A 24,539-nucleotide genomic window follows, 5' to 3' on the forward strand; every position below is an offset into this window, starting at 1 on the left:
CTTCTCCATAATTAACTCTGCTAGACTACACTGGGCAGAGCATTTTGATGAGTAGGAATGCATTTCTCTGACGCAGCTTTAGCAGTGCTATTAAGGCCTGAACAATCTCAGTTTATTAGACTGTCTGAGAGATTCCTAGCCCGATGGGACTTTTGCTGCAGCACCCTCTTCATGACTTTCCTGACTACTTCCACAACACCATGACTTCATGCTAAAACCAACTCCTGCTTGGGCCCCTTCCAGCATAACTAGGAATTTGATTATGATCTCCATCCACACTGCCTCTGGAAAGGTCATTCTGAACTTCCATCCTCAGTTACAGAAAAGATGTCACCTCTGAGTAGGATGGGAAGGCTCAGGTGTTCCCAGAGGATGCCAAAGAAGTGAAACAGCCATAGCTCTGTTGAAGCGACAGAGCTACAGTCCTTCAGAGTAATGGTGGATCTGCCAAATCATGAGAATCAACGGACAATTAACTGGAAAAAATAAAATAAAATTAAAGGATCTTGGATGTTGTCTGTTGGTGAAAGCTGGGCTTCGGGCTCTATTTGGTCTATCTGGAGTCCAGCATCGCGTAGTAATGCACACAGTTCTACCCCTAAGGGACAAAGGGAAGATAAACAGAGAGAAGTCGTGATTTCTGGAATGGAGGTGAAGAATCTCCTTTGGGATGAATGGTGATGATGATCAGGGAACAGCGGAGCTATTTATGCAAGCTTAAAATTTAACTAATTCTGCTGGAAAAGTTGCTGCCCATGTTCTGCAGTCATCTGTACACATCAGTGACTGAAGAAAATAAAGCAGAGTTTCTCCTTTTCTGCTTCAAAAAGAGATAACCTCAGCAAATTCAGAGATAGGCTGGTGGCAATCAGTCCCCTTGGTGAAGTATCTCAAGTAGAAAAAGAATGTAACAAAAAGAACACCACTCACAACCCAACCAAAATGAACTGCAAACCCCAACATTACATACACATTAGTGCCACTTTACGCTCACTGCTCAACACAGCCCACTAGATTCTTCACACCTTGATCAGAATATTTTCTGCTGCTCATACACCCACGCACACAAAATTCAGTCCTCCCACAGCCCTCTCCCTAGACAAACGTCTCTTCCGCAAACGCCACTGCATCACATTCCTCAGCAGCCATTTCTGACAGTGGCCGCCTCCTGAGCCACTCCATCCTGCTCCGAACAAGTTCATTCTCCACTGCTTCTGCCTCAGCCATGGGACAGGTCTTGGTTTCATCATGTTTGAAATATTCCCTGACGGTGCTTTGAATGGAAGCAGGGAGGATGATATGGATGGTGTGGCTGAACGTGTTGATCCCCTCGCTGGGGTTTGGCACCGGTACCTCCCCCACTGGCTTGCTCTCCAGCTCCTTCGGAGTGGAGGCATTGTGGAAGTTCTCTTTGTGCCTTGCTCGTGAGGACAGGATCGTTGATTCACAGTGGAGCTGCCTGGAGGCAGACTGCAGAACGAGGGGTGTATTCTGCCCATAAAACACTGTCTGGGGGATATGGACTCTCACAGACTGCAAGCCTTTAGATGTGCTTTGCTCATTAGGGCTGCTGGTATTTGCCGAGGACCTCTCCTCTTCCACTGGCAATCCCCAGTAATATTCTTTATTTGGGGCCATGTAAAAAGTTATCTTGGTGCGCTTCAGGCCTTCCTGGCTTGGAGAGCAGGCATCAACACTTCTGATTTCAATGTGCTTCACTACCTTCTCCCTGTGCTGCTGCTGGTTGATCTGCAGGAATTTCTTGCTGGCTAGGTCATCAGGTGAAGGCTCAGAATTTTGTTCTAGCTCATTGGGATAATCCAGGCTTTGGAACTTCAGATCAGGCACCCCCACAAATCTCAGCTGTCTCTCCTCCTTTTCCCAGTCAGTGTCAGTTACTGGGCTCCCCACTGCAGCTCTGCTGCCAGAAAGAAAGCTTTTCCTCTCCCCAGAACAATGTCTGCTCTCTACAGCCTTGGGTTCATAGTCACAGAAACTGTCTAGGTCACATGGCTGTAAAGGCACAGGAGAAGTGAAGGACTTGTGCCACTCTTTTGGGGACTTCCTGGGAACCTTGGGAGACACAGCATGAAGCCTGGCAGATGTGCCAAACATAAATGACAGGGAGGAGACATCTGTAGGACTAACAGCTGATGACTCCGAACAGTATGAGAAAGCACTGTCTAGGGAGCTAAGTGAGGATGCAGATGGAGATGTAGTGGTAGAGGACAGGCTAGAGAAGCTGGACCTGTTGGACAGGTTAGATTTCTGAAAGCTGGGCTTCTTTACCTTAGAGCTGGTCTGAGGTGACTGCCACAAATTCTGCCTGGCTTTATTAGCCCCAGTGCTAAGGCCTTCATCAATCAACTTCTGGCTCTCCACTTGCAGTTGCTTAAGTCTGTGGATGTAGCCTGTGTGACTGTGCATGATGGTGGCATCACAGCTAGACTGGCGAGCCACTGGCTCATGGATCTGAGCAGGAAGCTGGGAGCTAAGACAGACACTGGGCTCTGATGAGCACCGGTCCCTGGCTGGGCTAAGTGAGCGTATTGAGCCTATGGAGCAGAAGGAACCCTCCTCTTCTAAGAGCTCGTAGCTGTCTGCACTGGCATTCTTCTGGGTTTTGCTTTGGTAGCAGGCTGTGATCTCACTGAACAAGTCCCAGTCTTCTTGCTCTTCGAGTAACAAGCCACCGGGTGGTTCAAAAACGTCATCTGTTTTAGATATCAGGCAATGCTTTGGTCTTTCCAGGTCATAAGCAGAGAATTCCAGTTCATCAGAGGAGTCATCATTCTGAGCCATGCCTAGAGTAGAAAACACAATCAATTGTCTGCATCTCTTAACTCCACACAGTACCTTACAGCCAAGGCATAAGAAATATTACCAATTCTACTTTGTAAAGAGGAAATCAAAGATGATCCATTATTTTTCCCAAGGACTAAACCAAGTCTGGGCACAAAATAAACATTTTTGGCTTGACAACTTAAGCTTTCACCATTAGCCTGCATTCACAGCATAGTCAATAGAAAAGTGAATCTCTTCCCATTCAACCATTTTGTTTGGACCTACATAATTAGTCTGGAAGAAAACATTGCTGGGACATGCCATCACTAAGGCTACAATAAATTCTTGTGCTGGTACTTTAGTCTGGAATGACCGGAATAGATTGAACAGCCACAGATAAAGTCCCATGTTCAGTGATATATTCAAGTTGTGAGAATTCAGCCCTCTGCTTTCCCCTTTCTTGGCCATGCCTGACGGGGAAAGGGAAAACAAACAAACAAACCAACCCGCAAAACCAGCTGTTTTTTCAACACTTCTTTGGCAGAGATGAAGGAGAAACAAACTACTTTGCATTAAGAGTTCACCTATTAAAAAGGTTTTAACAACGTCTTGAAGATAGAATGCCACCAGCTTACCCAGAGATCTCTCTGAGTTTGTGGAATTTGTGTCCGGTCTTTGAAACAAGGAAGCAATGTCACCTCCAAAAATCTCTGCCGAGTTTTCAATCAGAAACTGTACTAACATGGCTACCTGGCAAAGACAAAGATTTACAAAGTCAGTGCAATGAATACATAACTAGGTAAATAATGCAATTCAAGCAATTCCCCCAAAGTTTCTTTTTATTTCAAAAATATATAATTTCTTACAGAATCTTTTGTTCAAAAAGCTGCTCAGAACACAGTAATACTTCTGTATTAACTACACCTGAGGCAAGGATATGAACTTTGTGAACTGGAGCAGCGAGCCAGGCATGGCACATTCTATGTTTTTCCTTGTTATCAGTAACAAACTACAAGCAAGGACTCCTGCCCTCCACCATGTTTAGTGCATACATTATCACTGCAGGATAGCTTTACATTCAGATGAAACAGCAATATCTAACTCCAGCTGCCCCATCTTCCCTTAGCATGATTGTCCTGAAGGGAATTTCAGCTGGTAAAACAATCACAGCTTCCTTTTCTACCCTACATAATCTGTGTGGCTGAATTGCTCCACTAACTTGAGCATAACTGCACAGGGGAAAGGGTGAAGCCCAGGTGCCACTCAGCTGGCAATATCACTGATACTGTGCCTCCCTTCAGCCTACAAAATACAGAGCCCATAAATAAAAATCGTGAAAGAGGAAGACAATTATGAGACCAAACCTATGAAATATTACCTTCTTTGTAGACCTGCTTTCCTCCTCGGGCCCTGTGGGACTAGGTAGCCACAGCATATTGGGTGCTATGCAAAGAGCCAGGTTAAACGCATTCATCTGATTCACAACGGAATTCTGCTCAATGTGATGAAGGACTCCAAAGAGGTGTCTGAGTAAGACCAGGTTGGCCTCTGGGAGCTGACTGACCAAGCTGTTCCGGGAGTGGTAACAGAAAAACAGCACTGTTCATAAAAATCCATTCTTCAAATACTGGAGTCACAATAGTAAAAGATTTAATTCCACTAATATCTGAGGTATTTCTGTTGGCTGAATTATTGCAATTTATCAGTTTGATTGTTCTCACTTGAAATGGTCATCAAAAAACAGATTTCTAAAGATTTTTCTGTGGGTTAGAAACGTTACCAAAAGACAACTGAAAGGAAAATGCTTTGATCTGTGATACTGGCAATCAGCAATGGCTCCACTGCGACCTGGAGCAGCAACAGGAGTCTCCACGAGGACAAGTCTACAGTTAGAGCCCTACACTCCCACTTCTCCACCAAAATAATCCTTAAAGGATTTTACAAACCTTTTGATAGTTTCAATCTTATGTGCCCGATTTTCTGTATCCACAGCTTCCATCCACAGTCCGTGCATGTCTGAGGATAGAACACTGTCAGGTATATTTCGGAGAAAATCCTGAATTAAATATATACATGCAGAGCAATCTGGTCAGTTTTAATTTCCTTGATTTGGTTTCACTACGTATATAGTCAATATTTATTCATATTAAGCAGAAGATAAAATGAAATGTGACACAGATACATTTCTCCTTCCCTCCCCATTTTCACCAAGCTGTCCTCAAGGCTCTTCACTTGCAGCATTACCAAACTGTGTCTATAGTTTACGGCAGAAAAGAGTAAACAGCCAGCCCTTGTGCTTTTTCCCTCACCAGAACAGGGTTGATCTCTACTATATTAGAGCAAGGACTGCTACTCAAGGCTATGCGTAGTTCTGTTTGAAATATTTCTAATCAATAAGGACTGCCGTTTTTCTGAGAGGACTTTGCAAGAACTTAACATATGCCTTGCCTTGTAATATGTCTGACAGCCTTTTATATTAGGGCAGCAAAAACGACTGGCAAGGGGTTTTTTAGCACTTCACTTCCCAAAGATCTGACTGGTTCTGACCAGTTTTAACAGATCAGGTTAAACCTGACAAGATTTAAAGCATGTTTGACCATACAAACGCTAGGCTTTCTCCTATTAAAACTTGAGTCTTACCACAATCCCCCATTCAACACAACGTCTCTGCTCAGACTTGGTAGGAGTTTTCCTTCTCACTTGCCATCTGATCAGAGTGAAGGCTCTAACTGCCTCCTTTGAGAATGGCCTCTCTGTGGGCAGTGCAGAGCAGCTGCAGTCAAATGGCACTTATCCTCCAACGTAAGATCACAAAATGTCTTATACTGGAAGGGGCCTTTGAGAACATCTACATCTCCCTCCACTCTCTTCTGTGTGTCCAGAAAAGGACACAGAGCAATTGTTCTTCTGACATCAGAGGACTCTGTGGCAGTGCATATGTGTAGCATCTGAATTGCTGAGTTCAGGTTGTCAGAGTATTTGATGTGAGATAACTTCTAGATAGAAGCCATGGTTATCTAGGAAGTAAATACTACTATATCTGCTGCTGGAGGCTGCTTTGTACAATAAAGGTGCAAAATGAAACATTGGCAAGAGGGCTACTGAACATACCTGAATGTTAAAGCAACCTCCATCAAGTCAGACAGATAACTTCGTGCACATAGATGAGTGAAGCCACCAGCTGAGAATATGCCTCAATAGAAAATATTTTGTGCAACAGCCCCTACAGCGCCCTGCCTGCAATCATTCCTCTCTGTAAAGATACATCTTGCTTCCTTACTGAAAGAAGGAAGGCATGATTAGCTGAGATAGCAGTTATTCGGCCAAACACACCGTGATGACAGCTGCAGCCACAAAGACCGACTCTCCATCCACCCGGACATCATCTCCAGAGTTTAGCTTCTCCTTCAATTCCTTGCAAGTCTTGGCATTGGCAGAACGTCTGAAAATGCCCCTAGTAGAGGGACCTTCATGGTACAGCAGAAACAGCATATCCTAAGAGAAAGCTCAATTATTCATAAGAGCCAAACACTTCACCCTGTTGTTTACCTTATATCTCATATATTACAACTGCCTAAGAGCTGGTCAGCACTGGAAAGAGGACAGATATACAAGAGGTTTGTCATGACCTGACCAGGGACAAGAGTCTAACAGCTAAGTTGCAAGTATACACAAGTGCTCCTATCCTTTGGCAGGTGAGAGATCAATGGACAAATTTGTCAAATGAGATTTAGGCTATATACCATGGTACACTGACACTGTTCCTTCTTCACTTGTGATGGTCTCGCTGGAAAATCCCATTGGAACAGGATGGATATCCACACAAGTGATACAGCTTATGCAGTTTTTACTCATGCTACTGAGTTAGATCTGAATCGTGGGCAAACATTGATCTTCTCAAGCCAGTCCTTGTAAACATCACAAATGACTTTAAATTCTTGGCTAAACACATTGCATTCATGTCAACAGCCTAAACTACTCCTTACCATGATTGGCTTGGGAAGGATCCCGTCAGGGCAGACAGAGGACAGAGACATGCCGAAGAGTTTCTGTGGGGTGGTAGGTGACTGTGAAGGAGGGCTGTCTGTGGGTGCACTGGTGCTGCGCCGCAGGGCCCAGTCAATCAAAGACTTCTTCCTCTTGGTGTGCTTCTGCAGTGACTCTAAAAGAAAACATACCTTCATTACACACATGGCTATCATTTCCACTGGACAGTGACTGACTTGTAGCAGAGGCAGAGATCTGAGCAAACCAAGGACTTTCTACCATCTCGTGGATAATAACTACACTGTTAATGAGGGTGATCAGGGGATACATGGCAGTTAAGCCACCTGTTCATCTCTCAGTCATCAGCAAAACTCTTATTAACTCACTGTTCTTCAGGGAATCTATGAAATCCATGTATAGCCTGCAACTGAAAGTTAATCAAGGACTGAATGTCTTCACTGACAAATTTAGCACCTCTGCAATCATGTCCTTTACACATGCAATCAAGCATGAGTGCAACTCAAGGCTATGCATACAGTGCTAGGAAGAGTTTGGCATTGACAGTGAAAACAGCAAAATCTCATCCTGGTTAAGGCACTCCTGCAGCTCTTACCCCTCCTCAGCTGCACTGGAGCTTGGAGCCTGGGTTTCAGGACAAACTGACATTGTTTCTCTTTTGGGAGCTGCTCGGTGAAGGATGCCTCTGTCCCATCAAGCAGGAGGGTGTGACTGTGAGTTCCTTGTTGCTGGTCAGCAGAGTCCCGGAGACAGTTTAACGCGATGCTGAATGGATGTTCATGCCCTGTTGAGCAGAGAGGTGTGTAAAAAGCAAGTCAATTGCAGATGTGCAAACAACTCCAAATCTGGGCAGGAGGAAGCAGTCACAGCCAATGGCTGCCACTCCAATTGGGCCTTTAAACAATGCTGCTAGAAACCTCCACCTGAGGGCTGAAGAGGCTAGGATGCACTTGTGCATTTATGATCATTGTTTTACAATTTAAATTCAGCAAGTTAAACCTGGACAATCACTCCCCATTAGCAGTTTTAAAGAACATCATGCAACAAACCACTACAGTAGACTTATGAGCCCCATTACACCAAAAACATCTTGTAAGCATTACTTTGTGCTAGTTACCCCACTACGACAGTCTAGAAAATACCAATAAACACCCACAAATAAACAAATGTGCAGTGTAAGAAACCCCAAAATGATGGTTTTAAAATGATTGTGTGGTCTTTGGAGCTAGATCTCTTTAATAAGGGAGCACCCGTTTCTCGGGCAGCCTCACCACGTGTTTATTGGGTTATAACTGAAAATACAATGTAGTGTTGGGATGACTTGTTTGGCATGAATATGCAGCATGCAGCAGGACAGCAGTCTGAGCAACAGCTGAACAACTGATACATGTATCAGAGAAGCAAGATGCAGTTAAAATACATCTAACAGCTTGGGACAAATTGCCCTATTTCTTCACACTGTTCGTGAGATTTCTCTGCCACATATACCTGAGTCATTTTTCACTTATTTCTATTGTGCTAGAATTTAAAGAAAACAGGAGAGCTCATACCAATGAGAGGGTAAGCAGGGTCATCTTTTCCTGAGATCACCCAGAGATGGTAGTCACTTGTCCTATCCTGATGGTTGAAGAACAGATAAGAGAAAAACATCAGCTGAAGGGGGCCTAGATCAGGGCCCCAGAGGTTGCACACAACTGAGAAAACAGCAGGAAAAAAAAATAGTCTGAACAGGACAAGGAGCAGAACAGACATGTATAGATAACTCCTGGACAGGCACGTGGCTGGGAGGGAAGGCTGCTCTCGGTCACTTTGTATGAGAGTGGAAGAATAAAGGTTCAGAGGAACATATTGAGAGCCACCAGGATGCAAAACCACATAATGGTTTCCTGACTGTTCACTCAGTAGGCTCTGACTGAAGAAATCTCTTGATGCAACAAGCAAAGCACTACCAGTCAAGTCACTGTGCTTTCTCAATAGTGTTGGTGCTCTGGTGTTCCTCACTATACATGGAGGGCACAGAATGTGGGACCACTTTGAGCCTCAATAGGCCAATGCTTTTAGTGTGTGGTACCAGCTATTCTCCATCTTCCCTCGCATGCAGCAGCACAGCCATCCTTGTATGATGTATTGGGATCGTGTGTTCTGCAAGCTGAAGAGAGGTGAGAAATAGTAGTCTATCTCAAGACTGGAATACTACAGAGCACAGCGAGGCACTTGTTCTCAGAAGTACGTGTAAGCATGACAGAACAGAAGTGATTTTCATATTACAGAATGAGAATAAGATTTTCCAGGACTATTTTAGCAAAATATTCCACAAATTTCCTAGGTGTGCTACTGGACACTGTAAAAGCTAACAGTGTAATTGCTAGATCGCTGCAATGGGAAAGTCTCCTCTGATAACATCACTTATTCATTCAGTATTTCACAGCTCTATTAATAATTCTTTGACAAGCTAGGCCCAAGCCTAAGCAAGCATGGAAGTCCTTTGAAATCTGAAGGACTTTTTTTTCCATCAAGTTTGAATTTAATGTAGGAATGTATGCATGTCTGTGCTTTTAGAATTTTGCTGCCACATAAACAGATTGCTCCTAGCCCAGTGAGCATCAGTAACCTCATGGTTAACTGCAGCAAATAAAGACTTCTCTATCTCTGTACTGTCCCAAAATCTGAATGCTGACAGCTCCCTAGCTAGCATCAGGCAGTCCCTGCAAGTCACCTACAGGAAGTCCAAGCTGGACAAGTGTCTTCTTCATCACGCTCTCTGCAGTTTCCACATTGGACACATTGACTGTGGTGGTCTAGAAAGGAAAACAGAGGAAATGTAGGAAGCCATTAAGAAGGTATGGAGATCAGTTATATTTCCTATAGCCTGAAAATTTAGCAAAAAAAAAAAAAAATCACTTATCTGTCTTATGATTGTCTTCACTAAATATTCATAAAAGTGTCTTGCTAATTTGAACTAGAATTGAATCATTGTTGAAGGTGATATATTATGAAAACTGTTCTTAGCTACTTATTTATAATTGATTCCTTACAACACCCAAAGGCTTAATCCAGTAAAAAACAAAACAAAAAAACCCCACAAAAAACAAAAAACCAAAAACAAACAAACAGAGAAAGTGGGTAGTGTTCAGATACTGTATTCAATCATTTTGGCACTTAACTGAAAGTAGTACCATTGTCACTGGAAGGGGTAAACATGGCACAATGCTAATAAATCAAGGGTGCCCACAGCTCCCCTCTGAGGGGAGAGTTGCCAGAAGGTATAAGTGAACTACCAAGCTTGATGTAAAGTCTAGAAATGCACTATTAAGAGCCCAGAATACACTCCAGCAGATTATTTCAGAACAAACCAGCAACTCTTTCAGGATCAACATCCTCCACTTACTACACTGAAAATAAGAATTACTGGTCACACTGGCTCAAAATATCACCAATTATGAAGTGAAGCAAAATGAAAACAGAACAGATGGCAGAGGCCAAAAATAACATTAAGATACTTTTTGATAAGTGTCTCTATATTTTACGATTTCCCAAACCAAAATTCTCTGAGGGGGCTTCCAGCAGAAAGTATGCAGCTGCACAGATGGGCACCCTCTAAACAAGGATAGCAGTAGCAGCAACACAGCCCTGCATTCCCTCCACTATTCCATGGATTTCCATGCAGCATTGGTCCAATAACCCGTTTCATAGCTTTACTTACAGAAGAACAGTTTTCAGGATCCAGCACAAAGATCTGAAGGGTTAGGTTCTTCAGATATTCTTTCTGTTTCATTTCACTGATATGCCTGAAAGTCAAGGGAAAAGGAAGAGCCCTAAGGTTTGGATACAAGAGGCTCAAAGGATCAGCTCCTTGGCACCATAATAAATACAGATTAATTACAACAGTAATAACAACAGTGATCATGTGCTCTTACTGGCTTCTTCATCTTTTTCTGAGGCCCTAGACAAGCAAAATCCCATATGGCAGTACTGCAATGCAAGGTACACGTTGTACAGTGATGGAAGACTCCTTCCATCATTTCTGGATCATTACTGCATTCCACAAAATCAGGAGGTAATGTCTCCCCCTCTCTATACCTGGATACTAATGGAAACAACATACAAAAACATTAAAAAAGAACTGATTGGAATGTCCGGATGCCTTGAAATACAACCAGAGAATCAATACCACTTCTGACATTTCCACCACAATTAGGAAAGTCAATCTCCATCTCCAAAGGAATAAAGATGCTCCAACAACATCTTACTGTTCAGCTTTCCTATAAACACTAGTTTTGCTTCAACACTGGAATTCCACATTCAGGTTTCAAAGGCAGGCATTTCAAATAGCAGCTACACACTTACTGTGATGAAAATGGAGAAGGCAATTTGATATCATAACAGATTTCCTCTGAGGACTGTAGAGGAATCACTCAGATAAAGAATGTAAGAAGGGTCACTTACCACAGTAATGCAGACAGCCATTGCTTCTTTACGTCAGCTGAGCTGAAGATAAAAAGGAGGCAGATCATCAAACGAGTGCCGAGTAGGTAACAACCTTTGGAAACTTTACTCAGTTTCACCTATATATAGCTGTAAGTCAAAGTTCCTTCCTGCAAAGTCTTGGAACAAAAGCACAGTCCTTTCCTGCTTCTGTCCTATTTCAACAACAATGACAAAAAAAATCCCCAAAACAAACTGGACTATATTTCCTGCCCAGGGCCACATACATTCAGATAAGGAACAAATGTCTTTCTGTGATGCTGGAGTGGATGTAACTTGTGGGCCTTTATTATTTTTTCCAGAGACCTTTAATTACTATTTTCTTTCTACTATTACTTTCCTTCCGATGTCTGTTCTTCCTGTAAGGTTCTACTGCCAACATGGGCTGTCCAGGCCTCAGCAGCATGAAGGAAATAATTGAATTGGTTTTGAGTTTGGATTAAAAGACAAGTGACTGCTGGCATGTCAGAGCATGAGTCCTAAGGCCAGAAACCCATCACTTGGGAGACACCACCCTGACTCTTGGACACGATGAGGCAGTAAGTGCAAAACTAGAGTATGTTTCTAACTTCTTTTTCCACTAGAACAACTGAACCAAGGAAAAAAAAGCATTAGGCTAGATCAGCTCTTCCTAGCTGAAAGTCATGAGAACTCCTGTAGTCAGAATGACCCTTGAAAAGTGCTGGCCTCTCTGCTTCACAAAGGAGTGTGATGCAGAGAAGCCTGAGCTAGCAGCAACCTGAGCTCAGTGTGGATATACCAGTTCTAGACATAATTTTGCCAGCCTAGACTGAGCTCAGGCTAATAAAAAGTCACCTGCCTTTCAGCAAGCCTTATGAGTTCAGGTATCTTTGACATGGCACTTGGACATGATCTGGCTGTGTTCCAGCCTGCTCTACACTAGTAGTAAAGGAATTTAATCCTGGCAAGAGGCCACCTATAATTTTTCAGTAATGTAACTAAACCATCCTTCGTAATGAAAAAAAAAAATCTTAAACTAGGATCTCCTTCAGAAATGGCTGCTGGTTGGTACTGAAACAACATGCTTGTAGGATACACGATGGCACAACCTTGTTTGCTGTGGCTGATCTGGATGTAGCACTCCAGTGTATTCTACAATGGGGCCAATCCTTGTTATAACAACAATTCCAAGGCTTGGTTCTCTAGTTTAAAAGGCTCTCAGAGACCAGCCTGCAGATACTTTCTTAAGACAGCTGTCTTCCAATATTTAAACTACTACCACACTGTCTAATATGAATCCTTCACTCACTGGGGATGGAGGTTTTTGTGGTAGAGTTCAGGGCTCTGCACTCTCAATCATTGTTTCACTTAATACACAGAAAACTTGGGCAGCTGCCTGGTTGAAAAGAGGGGTCTGATGGAATACCTGAAGGTGACGACATAGTTGATGGTAGGCCAGCCGATAACAAATGAATTCTCAGGACTCATCTTCTTCTCTGTTACTTCACTGAGACATGTGCCAGTCCAAACTTCACTCAGATGCACTTGCTTTTTGAACTTCAGGCTGGAGGAAGACCTGCAATTCAAATTATGACTTTCTCATATTCTAAAATCTAGACCCTCAGTGTTTGGCCACGCCGCCTTACAACCAGCAACAACATTAACAAACCTCCAAAACATTGAAGGATTGAAATTGTCTGATACCCAGACAAACCCAAATGTCTGGGTGTGTGGAGGCACCGCAAGAAAGTTTTGCTTTCTTGTGGTTGGTGGCTCCAGTCTGACAGCTATGGTTTGGGGCAATATGATTCATTAGAGTTACAGGCAGGTGATGATTTGAGCTAATTATAACCTATCCTGTCTTTCTAATGTTTGAAGTCACCCAAGTTCTTCACATATACATTACATGAAACTGACAGAAACAGTGAGATCAAGAATCAAATTTCTGTGCTTACTACTCTCTTACTACCCTGTTCTTACGCAATTTCTCCAAGAAATCCCACAGAGTAAAAGGGCAGAAACAATTAGACAGCCTTCTCCTCCAGGAAAATGGAGTGAAAGATTAATAGTAGGAGGAATTTCTCAACATGAAAGGAGGGGATGCAACGTTTTAGATCCATATTTGTAAAGAAGAGATATTTTGATGCCTACTCCAAAAATAGCGCAGGGCTCAGCTTCAACAGCACGCACCAGCGAGAATGAGCAAGTGCAGATTTCTCTTACTTGGACTTGGCGATGACCAGCATATCACTGAACAAGATCAAATGTCTCTCCTGAGTCTGCAAGCCCACGGTTAGCTGTACTCGCTCATCCAGGATGAATGTGGAACCTGGGTTGCTAAAGATCCCACTTGGCAGCCCATTGTCTGAATGGGAAGAAGAGAGCGTAGTTTCCCTGGAAGGAAAAAAAAATATATATATGTATATATATATATATATCATATTACTTTATCAGCAGCTTTTCTCACAAGGTTTTGCAATTGAACTGGTGATCATTTTGAAACAAAGCATTAGCCCACTGCTTCTCCCATCACTGCCCTCAATTCTTTCAGTTATGAACTGCATTTGTCTGCCTCTGTCCAATTAATTTTACCAGCCTCAAACAGATTGAAAACTGCCTAAGTGTCTATACCGAATCTGGATTGGTCAAGCTGTTCGCATATTCTTTTTGAGTCATTTCTCACACAAAAAACTTATTTCCTGCACACGCATGTGAGCTGTGACTGGAAGTCAACAAGGAAAACCCAAGGCAGTCCCTGGCTCTCAGCACTGCTCAGACAGGCATGGGGAGGGAACGTGAATGGAGACTTCCTTTTTCATTTCAGTCCATGTTTCCCATCTGTACTTAACTGTTTGTCAGTGCAAGGGCTGTAGCACAAAGAAAATGAACCGCATGCATTCAGCTATTTCCAGCCATCTGATTCTGGTTTACATGGCTGTAACCCAACACTTCATTTCTTCTGCAATTGATTTAAATACTGACCATTTCCCTCCCCCCCCCCAAAAAAACCCCAAACATCCCAACAACACAACAGTAGTTGACGCATGTTGATTGCAGTCAGCAAGCAGTCGTTGAGATTGAACCAGATCCTTTTTCTATGCTCTCCACAGGTGGAAAAAACTCCACAATGTGTTTATCTCCTTGCTCACATCTCAGCACTTTCCAGAGCACGCCCAGGGGGTACAGTCCTGCCAAGCTGTGCTCTGCTCCCTGGTTGTCGTTGGCAGCGTTGGCAATAAAACAAGTCCCACACAATCCTGGGTCTACCCTCACTCTACAAGTAGGATTGTGCTCAACAAACAATCAATAGTCATTTGCTGAGTCTTATTAATAGACTCAGATATAGGATCAGATATATGAGCACATCTGAACTTGTTAACCTCTCAGAAATTGTCCTAGATTTTTATGGAGATAGAAGGAAATAAAGATCCTCCTGTCTACAAAGACAAAAATGTGCACCTTGTCTGCAGGCAAGCGTGTATGTGAAAGAGATACTCTGCTTCCTCCCAAATGCAGCTCCCAGTTCCCTCCCACTCCCAGGTGAATCAACACAGTCTAATTTTAAATCCAGCCCTTCCAATGGCAGTCCAGCATGCAGAGCAGGGGACAGCAAGTTCTCCTGTGGAGTCCCCAGATGATGGCTGAGCAGGAATGCACATGGCAGAATGACAGAATCACAGAATCATAGGGGTTGGAAGGGACCTCCAGACATCGAGTCCAACCCCCTGCCAAAGCAGGTTCGCTACAGCAGGTCGCACAAGTAGGTGTCCAGGCAGGTCTTGAATATCTCCAGAGAAGGAGGCTCCACAACCTCCCTGGCAGCCTGTTCCAGTGCTCCGTCACCTCACCGTACAGAAGTTCTTGTGCACATTTGTAGTTCCTATACTCCAGTTTCTGGCCGTTTCCCCTTGTCCTGTCTCCACACACTGCTGAAAACAGTCTGACAGGATGCTCACAAGATGGATGTGCCAGTACTGATACACAAGACAGCAAGCACCATGGCAGCATGTGTCCTGTTGTGCCTCCCTGAGACATTGTCTTCCCATACCACCTGCCCAGAAGACTCCCCACGACTGCCTGCTTTCCTGACAAGGCTGGTGCAGCCTTCCTCTCTCTGGAGCAACTCCTTCCAGACCTGCTCAGTAATGGACCATTTACAGTTCTTTCCCCCATTAATTTAAGCCAAACCACAGACTCTCACTGCAGTCTGGGCTGAGGGGATTAGTACAACTGTGCTCTTTGCCAAATCAGCGTAAGTTCACAGAACATAGTCAGGCCCACGCGGGACATCTCTACACTGAAGTTCTCCTTCCAACACTTCTCAGTTGTGCTTCTCACCCACAGCCATGCACCACTAGACAAGGAAGGCCCTCACGTACTGCTCTGCACTGGGCATCTTCTGCTCGTCTGTGACATCAGTTGTTTAATTTCTTAGGGCACCTCTGTTCAACTTCTCATACACTGCCTGCTGTGGGTTAGATGCAGACTACACAGCGATGCATTTGGCAGCTAAATACCTTGCTGAGCTCATCCAGAATGGCACAGGAAGCTTGGCTCTCTTGCAGTCCAGCAAGAGAGTGGGGAATAATGGTTTTTTCCGCTGTTTGCTAGTGTACATGTGCACATACACAAAGATTTTTCAGATCTATCCATAAACAAGTTGTCCTTGACACAGCTGAATGAATTTGATAAACAGCTCGATTTCAGCCTGCCTAGGCAGAAGAGTAGAAAAAGGAGTCAAAGAGGTATTTTCCCTACCTGGAATGGTGTTTTGACTTGCCAAGAGCTTTCGTAATGGCAGAAGGTGTAGATCGCCTTCTTTGGACGATGGGCTTCATCTTCTGCGAGAGAAAAATAAGTTGCAGTTAGTTTGGCCACCTTGGAAGCAGATCTGCTCACTGCACTCTATGACTGCACTCTTTTTTTCTAGCTAACTCTTATCAAACCCTAATATTGCAAGCCATGATCTGAAAACACTTCGCTTCCTTACTAAAGAACTCGTCAGCTTTCATATATATGTGGGACATTTCAAACTTTCCTAACTTGAAACACTTCTAGTTTGCACAGCCAACATTCAAAGTATTTCAATGACATGAAATTAGGCAAAGAAAAAAAGCGTGGGCTGAGGATCGGGAAAACCTAACACTCATACCTACCAGACTGTGGGAAGAAACAGAAATCTCATTTAAAACTGGACTGAACAAAGCTATGGAGAGCATTTAATGCTATGGGGAGCCATATTTTATGGGCTGAAGGAATGGATGACATTACTTAGTAGATTTCCTCATTTCTTCACTTTCCATGATATACAGATTCAGCAATTGGACTGTTAATGTGACCCTCTCCTTGTAACCTCAAGATACTTGTATTTTTCTCAAAAGCACTATCCACAGTCCTCTATCACAGCAAGGAGATAGTAAAGATGAGACTTGTTGACATGGATGGTTACCATGAAAAGTCACACATACATATAAAGGCCAGAGGTCTCATTTTACTTGTCAAACAGCTTTTTTTTGCTTTTTGTCTTTTTTTTTTTTTTTTTGCTGGAGAAAGATGCCAGATTTTAGCCTGGGAGACAAATACTGGATTGCTGATTGAAGAGATATCCTATGGAGAAAACCTGTTCATTAATTACATATTTTTCAAACTGTGCTGAATGCAGAAATAGTTACTGCAGTAGTACTATCTCCGAGTACTTTACACTATTAGAGTGTACTACCCTACATTAACTACATTAGCATATCATTCTTGCAATGTTAGAGGAAGGTATTACTCCCATCCCACTGATGGAAAGGCTGAGACCAAAATGCCTGCAGTGCAGTTGGGTGCTCAGCGTTCAGCACATTAGAAGCACACTCCCTGCTCATTATTTGCTACAGCCACAAGGGCTCAGCACATCTATAAATCTGTCTCCTAGTGTTAATGTGAGGAATCTCAAAAACTAAGAGCCAGTCACAAGTGACCGCTTCAAAAATCGGTAGAATTTATTCACTACAGTTCAGAACGGAAATCTGTGGCACAGGTGGAGTACAGCTGACAGAGAAGGTGCGCGCTTATTCGTGCCCCACTCCATTTATAAGATACTTCTTGACTTCTGTGAATTCCACAGGCAAGAGCTTTCTACAACACAGACTGCTGATTAATGCCTGACTTGGTCTGTCTGAGCTTTCCAAAACACAGATGGACTCGTGAAAAACAGTGTATGGTCGTGTACCCCACTCCAACTTTGGGTTACAAGAGCAACTTAATTAGGTCACTTCCTACCATATTGAATGCTCAGCTTTGCAACATCAGCAATGCTCTCCAAGTAATTTATTTGTGCATGAGTATATAAGTAGACAGAGGGACATTAGTTCCTCCCTCATTTCCCAGTATGACCCTGCCAAACAAAGTTCTTTCTTTGGAAGTTTCACAGAGAGAACTAAATAAAAATAACATCGACTCAAAAACATTTGTTTTCTAAAAAAAAACAAAACAAAACAAAAAAAAAAACACACAAAGAGTCCGTACTGAAAAGGAAGTTGTCTTTCCAAGGCGCCTTAATAGGATGAAATGTTCCTACAAAACACAACACAGCAAAGAGTCAGTCAGGCAACATCTTAGGGTGTGGTTTCTCGTGGAAACACCCGAGTAGCTCTCAGCTGCAAAGGTCACTTGAATAAATAAAGTGGGCCTGCAGGGAGATGTAATGCCTCCTTGGGCCAGGGGCATTGTTGTAACATCTTCAACAGTGTTGTAATGTAACCATGCAAGTGACACAATCTTCTGTTACAAAGGATCATACGTACCTACTGACCTCACTGTACATAAAGCAATCATTTTGGCCACCTACTAATCTTCTCCACAGTGTAAAGAGGTAAGGGGTACCAAGTAAATACATGATATGAGTGAAATGTAGGAAGGCATTTTCCCCAGAATAAGTTTCACAGGATATATCAGAGTCAGGAGTTACTACACAGGTGATAAAGTCCATGCGGATTTCTTCTTTTGACAATCTGAAACCATTCCTGATGATATCTGAATGCTGCCAGCATTGCCCTCCAAAAAACCTTTTCATTGCCTTTCTCCAGAGGAAGAGCAGAGAAGTAATAACCTGCTCTGCCTTTCATTTCAGTAGCCACATATGGTAAAATTGTTGCTCGCTTTTCTTCTTCTGCTGGGGAGAGCATAGCTACGTATTCCATTTCAAGCAATTTTTGTTCAACAAGGCCTATCCAATGTAAACAACATTTCTTCAAGAAACTATTAGACAAGAAAAGCCTCCTAGCAATCCAGGTTCTTTCAGTGCCATGTAAGAAAACAACAAAAACAGCAGAGAGATGACCAGTTCACACACCAAAAATGTGACCACAGCAACAGAAAAGCAAACATGCTGACACCAGCTGGTAAGCCCAAGTCACAAACAGGGAATCAGATCGATGTATTTTTAATATAAAAAAATTTCAAACCAACATATGAAGAAAGGGAACTGAGGTGACATCCTCTGCCTTCACGTGAGGAGAAATAATTTGAAACGCAATGTAAAAAACTTTCACAAGTCCCATAGTAGGAGAAAATGAGCTTACCTTTTCCTTTAACTATACAGTGTGCCAATTATTTACTAACAGGCACATAAATACTTCAGGCCACTCCTGAAACAAATCTGAAGCACAGCATTGCACCAGCCAGATCCACCTTTTGCTCCCTTACTCTGTATGGGATAGGAAGCTCCAGTGCCTGCCTCCCCTCTTGCTGCATGGACAAAACAACACGAGGACTTTGTCCCACTCAGGAGCTCTCTGGAGCAGCCACAGCGTCTTTGCCCCCCAGAACATTGCTGCTTGCAGGCAGCTGCTGGTGATCCTCAGAGTGTGGAGATCTCCAGGGTGCCAGACAACATTGCACACCATTTCCACAGAGTATTGTTTTCAGATAAGGAGAACACTTTGCTGTGCCCCACAGCATCAGAGCCAGGGAGCGTTTTTGCTGGAAGTCAGCTCTGCTCACATTAACCAGGCACTTGAATTAGAGAATCCTTGGAGGGACACGGCAGAATCTCTGCTTTTTTTTTTTTCTTTTAACCATGGAAACAGATAGTCGTTTACCCAACATACTTGAAAGCGCTTGAACACTTGCAACACTCCAGACCCTGTTTGTGTATTACACATCTCTGAGCTGCCAATTTTAGCTGCGTATTTCTTGGCACTGGAATAGCTGTGAGTCTAATGCCCCTCATTCCAAACCCATGTAAGGTCTACAGTATCGATTCCACTGGCAAGCACAAGCAGATTTCCCCCCTCCCACTGACCTCTGTACTTGAATGTTATTTTTCAGATAATTAAGGTGGGAGAGGGCTGAAAAATAACGACACCTACTTAATACAGACTGGATCATCCCTTTCTCAATAGTTGGTCAAAGTCTGTAATGTCTGTGGTGGTGTGTAAAGCTATAATATCACAGAGAGTATAGCAATAACAGTGGAGAGGCAAAGTCTTCAGCTGCAGTAAACAAGAACGAGCCGAAACACAGCAGTTGTGAACACAGAAATGAAGGAAAAAAAGCTGCTCACCTGTAGAAGGCCTCAAGTAGGCAGGGATCACCAGCAAGATACCCTCACCTCCACTGCCAACCCTTACATGAAGGCTGGGAAGGGGTGAATCCTCGCTCCACCCTTTCCATCACTCAGTACATTGCATGCACCTGAGCTCCCCTGGGCTAGCCCTGCCTTCCCACCAGGTGCTCTATCATTGCTTCAGGTGCTGACTTAGCATTTCTGCTATACAGTGGAATGCTGCTATCTGGTGTAGTTTATATTTGAAAATGAAAATGTTTTTTAAAATTCAATTTTTCTGCAAAACGTAAATTGAAATATTTGTTTCATAAGCATTGACATGTTTTAAAAAATGTCATATATTTTCTGTGACCACAGAAGATGGTGCAAGTTGTTAAGACCACTTCACTCTGCCAGCAGCAGCAAGAAGTCACCTGGTCAGATTCATCTCCATCAGCCAGTGAAAAGTAATAGGAAAACACATCTTTCTTGCTTACAAGCTGCTGGTGCTATGGAAGACTGTACATTATGATGACACAGATGTGAGATTCCACTTCTAGATCAGGAGTGGGAGATAGACAGACAAGGTGATGGTTGGCTTGGCCATGTGCAAACCCACAACTGCCCAGTTGCAGGATCATCTGTGTTATGACGCGACAGATATAGATTTGGTGTTCAAGAAATATTTAATGTTGTATTAAGGAACACAGGTTAGTGGGGAAATGTTAGTGTAACTAGATAGTTGGACTAGATGATCTTGGAGGTCTCTTGGTGCTGCTATGATCCTATGTCCAAAATTTCTGCAGTGCTAGAGACCATGGGGTGGGGTGGATGAGCTGACCCAAAGCAAGGATGTTTTCCAAAAGAGACTTGCCTGGTAAAAAGCTTTAAGATCCTTTGTGATAGGAAGAATTCTTCCAGAACCCTCCATTTTACTGCAAGGCTCTTCCAAAGCAGTGCCTCCATGAAATTTTAGTTTTCACTGGATCGGCGTTTCCAGGGAAAGATTTGTCAGTTAGCAAATGTCCACCCCATACACTCTTTGCTGAGGCAAGGATGACAGCTATTCCCTCCCTTTCTTGGACAAGGAAAGCACTGAGCACTGATTTTACTTGTACTGAATCTTGTTAGAGATGGACATAGTCTAAAAATTAATATGTGACTCTAGATCCAAGACACTCACTCATCAACATCTCCGTTGCAAAGAAGTCCATCTGCCCAGTGAGCTCTGAATTTAATTTAACCATCGTCCCTTCTGTTCCTTCATACCTGGTTGATTAATGAGCTCCTACACTGACTCTGTTGCTATCACAAGCAGGATTTAAAAAAAAATTCTGAAATTGAATTTCATTACAAACCATTGTATGGAATTTTGCCCAGCTTTGTTGTTCCGGCTTCCCTGTGTTCAAGGGCATTAAAGGCAATATGATCAAATATAGGGAGAGAGTTAATTTAGATATGCATGGGAACGTTAAGTCACAGCCTGAAGCCATGATTGAGCCGCTGGTGAAGGGGAGCAGCCAGGCCTGGGAGCACAGGTGGAAGTTCCCAGGACTTCATTCAAGGGTTGGCCACCACAAGGGAAGGATCTCTACTTACAGATCCTCTCCTCTGGAGTATTTGGTGAGCCCTGATCAATCAGAAAGGGGAAAGTAATTCTTTCTTTGTTTACAGGATTATGACCTTTGCTTTTCTTAGGCAATTTAAAACTGGTTTAAAGCAGTTATTTCTGCTAATGCCTTTCTCACCAAGGTCTATCCCTACTTCCAGCATACTGATGTTTCACCCTGAGTCCTTCGCATGCTGCTGAATGGAGATAAAGGATTATAACCCTTCCAAGAAGTCACTAGTATGACTGCAGGCACCTAGCTTACTCTTCCAAGGAAATTTGCTTCTCTCTGAGCTTTTACTTTCTGTTACTTTTTAATATGGAAAACTTGGCTCTTAGCTCACTTTCTCAAAGTCATAAACTGAAGATGATTAAAGGGAATCATATACTTTTAAAATACATACATATTTGTTCATAAATGTGGACTCTGACTAAACTCCATGCTGACAGTTAGGTAGGCTTATGCTGTTGAAGACACTGCCAGGGACAGATGACATCGGTCACGAAGTCTTTGATCACTCAGAGCATCACAGTCTGTTCAGAGCTAATAACACCAATATTATTCTCATTCTTGCATGGATCTCATGAAATAATCTTTTCCTGTGAATACACAGTATTATTATGTTGTGTCAGGGCAGATAGCTGATCTCTGCTATTAATCAACTGATCCCAGTAAACACACATAAAAGCAAAACTTACTGCATAAATACAGCACGCAGTTATTTAGCTCTTAGGTAACATTAAAATAACTTAGAAGCCATTTAAGAGTACAGAAGCAATTAACTGATGGCGTGGATTAGATTCATATGAAAAAAATTGCTGCTGCTCTTCCACCCACTTCTGCCTTCTGTTCTGTCTCTTGTTTATGTGACTGTAAGACGCTTTTATGAAGTGTCTGTATAACACTGCAGTTGCGTTCCAATTTTGAAAACCAACTTAGAGACAGACGGAGAAGAAAAGATTGTTCTGTGAAAGGGAAATCTGGCATTAGGTTACAAAAATTGAAAATAACCAGGCTTGTCATTTCGTTATGCTGATTTGCATTTAAAATTAGCATGGGGAAAAGTACTTGATTAATAACACTATAAACGTAATCTCCCTGTGATCCTCAGGTCTTTGTAAGACCAGGAGGAACATCATGCAGCACAGTAGCCCCCCGGCATGATTCACCAAGCAGAGAGGAAAGGAAAATGAAGCCTTGGGCTAACAGCCATCCTGCACTGCCAACACTCCCTGCCGCTGCAGTTTTTCCACCTTCTCATGCACTGAACTCACGAGAATGTTGCGTCCTTCTGTTTTCAGCAGCTCCTCCAAGTGATGAGACATCCCATCCCATTTCCCATACGGATGCCACGTGGGCATCCCTGCAGTGCATGAGGCCTCTGCAGTTGTTCTAGAGATGTTCCAGGCACGTGAACAGGGGAAGAGAAGCAAACCCTGCATGTCTGAAGGAAGACCCACTGCTATGTCTGGCCAAGCGAGAGCTTTCAGAACAGTTGGCTGCCACTGCTTTTCCCTCTATATAACTGTGTTTCACCATAACTCTTCTTAGCTGGTGGGTTCTAAAACACTACAGTTTTTACTCAGCCAGGCCCTTCCTTACTCTCCCTCTATATGAGTCTACTTTGGCTTCAAAGAGGCAGCTTGAGAAAAGGAGGCAGTGAGACTCAGAGTGAAGGTGTAACATGTAAACATGTAAACATGTAAAGGGTGGCATAGAAACACAGTGGCAGAGATAGACTTGGAAGTTCAGTCCTCCTTCTGGGAGAGATCTAAGCTAGATTTCCTTTCTCCTCAGATCACAAATTGTTATTATGACATTTTCACTGCAAAGAAAAGGCAGACACAGCTCCTGCCAAGAGTTTATCCAAAAGCACAGACCAGCGTCTGTGAGCAGACAGAATTTAAGCAGATGAAATCTCATGGAATAGTATTAGAAATTCCCCGTACGTTAAAATTTGTTTTCCTCTACCTGACTGATGAGGCAGGCTCACGCGCTGCCACTGGAGCTACAAGAAGTTTTTCCATAACACAAACAATTCACTTCTTCTAAAAAGGAGCAGCTCTTGGAACACACACAGCCCAATTAACACTATGCTAACTGCCCTGTGCCTCCCCTGGCCTGAGTTTCTGGCAGTCCCTTATGTTTTCTGGCTAATGCAACTCTGTTCTGGTCCTTCCTGCCTATTTTTTCCATATTGCTGCATGCCAGGTAAGTTCACGTCTGCCTGTCTGTCTGTACTTCAATTGTTACATTACTTCACCCTAAACAGTGTGAAAATTCAGGGCCCAGAAGACAAGAAAAAAAGCACAGCTGTTTCTTTGGGGTGAATCTTGCCAGCAAAGACATTTGGTGTTAACATTTCCTTGCAAATGCTAGGGAGAATCTTTAACTCCCGTCACCACTTTAACCCTTTGATCTACTTTAGATCCATAGTTAGCCTAATTAATCGGAGAACAAAATGTAAAATAATGTTGTGTGGCTGCAGCGCAGAGATGGAGCAGAGTTTAATGTGAATGCAGAGCTAAGAAAATTGTGTGTAAACATTTATCTGAACTGTTTTGCACAAGTAACTTTCACATGCTATTTTACTAATTGCTTCTCTCTCCCTCGATGCAAAAAGCAGCTCCAACCAAACCCAAACATTTCTTAAAATATGCAGAACCTGATGGATGGTGCTAAATCAGTTTGCAAGGACACGCTTTGAAACATTTCCTTTTCCTTCCAAGAAATGAAGCCCTAATGGTTTATTTTAAAATGTCCCATATAAGGGTGATGAGGAGAAACAATTCTCAACTGCCAAAGGCTGAGTAGGTTTTCCACCCGGGGGTGACTGGGGACTAGTTTGACTCACACTCATCTGTTCTGTCTCATTTTTCCTCTGCTGCCATGGACTATTTGTGCCTGCAGGGCCTCCCTTCCTCAGGATTGCACAACTGGCAGCAATGGCAAAGAAAGAGGATGTCCTCAAAAGCACAGGGAGAATGATGCCTCATGGAGAGTATCAGAGGTCTTCCAGAATGAAACGACTCCTGGAACTTCTCACAAAATGCCTTCTTGTCTCTACAGGACTTAAGAAAACCTTTGCATAACTCTACACACACATATATATGATCTCCAGCATTGGGCCATGGTATACTCTGATTATGAATATAGCAACAAAC

The 24,539-nt window shown here is 43.0% G+C and overlaps 1 protein-coding gene across 6 annotated transcripts in view; it reads right to left on the bottom strand.

The window, feature by feature from the left end:
- Positions 1 to 671: 671 nt before the first annotated feature.
- Positions 672 to 24,539, bottom strand: part of LOC125699689 (rho GTPase-activating protein 20-like) — a 30,468-nt gene continuing 6,600 nt past the window's right edge. For 4 of the 6 annotated variants that reach the window (XM_048959505.1, XM_048959507.1, XM_048959509.1 and 1 more), the window contains 14 exons: positions 15,994 to 16,076; positions 13,459 to 13,629; positions 12,662 to 12,811; positions 11,236 to 11,277; positions 10,493 to 10,577; positions 9,510 to 9,587; positions 8,340 to 8,406; positions 7,385 to 7,573; positions 6,771 to 6,946; positions 6,118 to 6,279; positions 4,731 to 4,840; positions 4,163 to 4,352; positions 3,420 to 3,534; positions 672 to 2,804 (listed from right to left, as the gene is read on the bottom strand). In XM_048959505.1, coding sequence (XP_048815462.1) covers positions 1,096 to 2,804; positions 3,420 to 3,534; positions 4,163 to 4,352; positions 4,731 to 4,840; positions 6,118 to 6,279; positions 6,771 to 6,946; positions 7,385 to 7,573; positions 8,340 to 8,406; positions 9,510 to 9,587; positions 10,493 to 10,577; positions 11,236 to 11,277; positions 12,662 to 12,811; positions 13,459 to 13,629; positions 15,994 to 16,076 — 3,327 coding nt within the window. In that variant the 3' untranslated portion in view covers positions 672 to 1,095. Of the gene's footprint in view, positions 2,805 to 3,419; positions 3,535 to 4,162; positions 4,353 to 4,730; positions 4,841 to 6,117; positions 6,280 to 6,770; positions 6,947 to 7,384; positions 7,574 to 8,339; positions 8,407 to 9,509; positions 9,588 to 10,492; positions 10,578 to 11,235; positions 11,278 to 12,661; positions 12,812 to 13,458; positions 13,630 to 15,993; positions 16,077 to 18,800; positions 19,758 to 19,783; positions 20,090 to 24,539 lie in introns of those variants that run through there. The other 2 variants (XM_048959506.1, XM_048959510.1) reach the window with 2 other exon arrangements.

The sequence above is a fragment of the Lagopus muta genome, chromosome 13, assembly GCF_023343835.1.
Source record: "Lagopus muta isolate bLagMut1 chromosome 13, bLagMut1 primary, whole genome shotgun sequence".
Lineage (NCBI taxonomy): Eukaryota > Metazoa > Chordata > Aves > Galliformes > Phasianidae > Lagopus > Lagopus muta.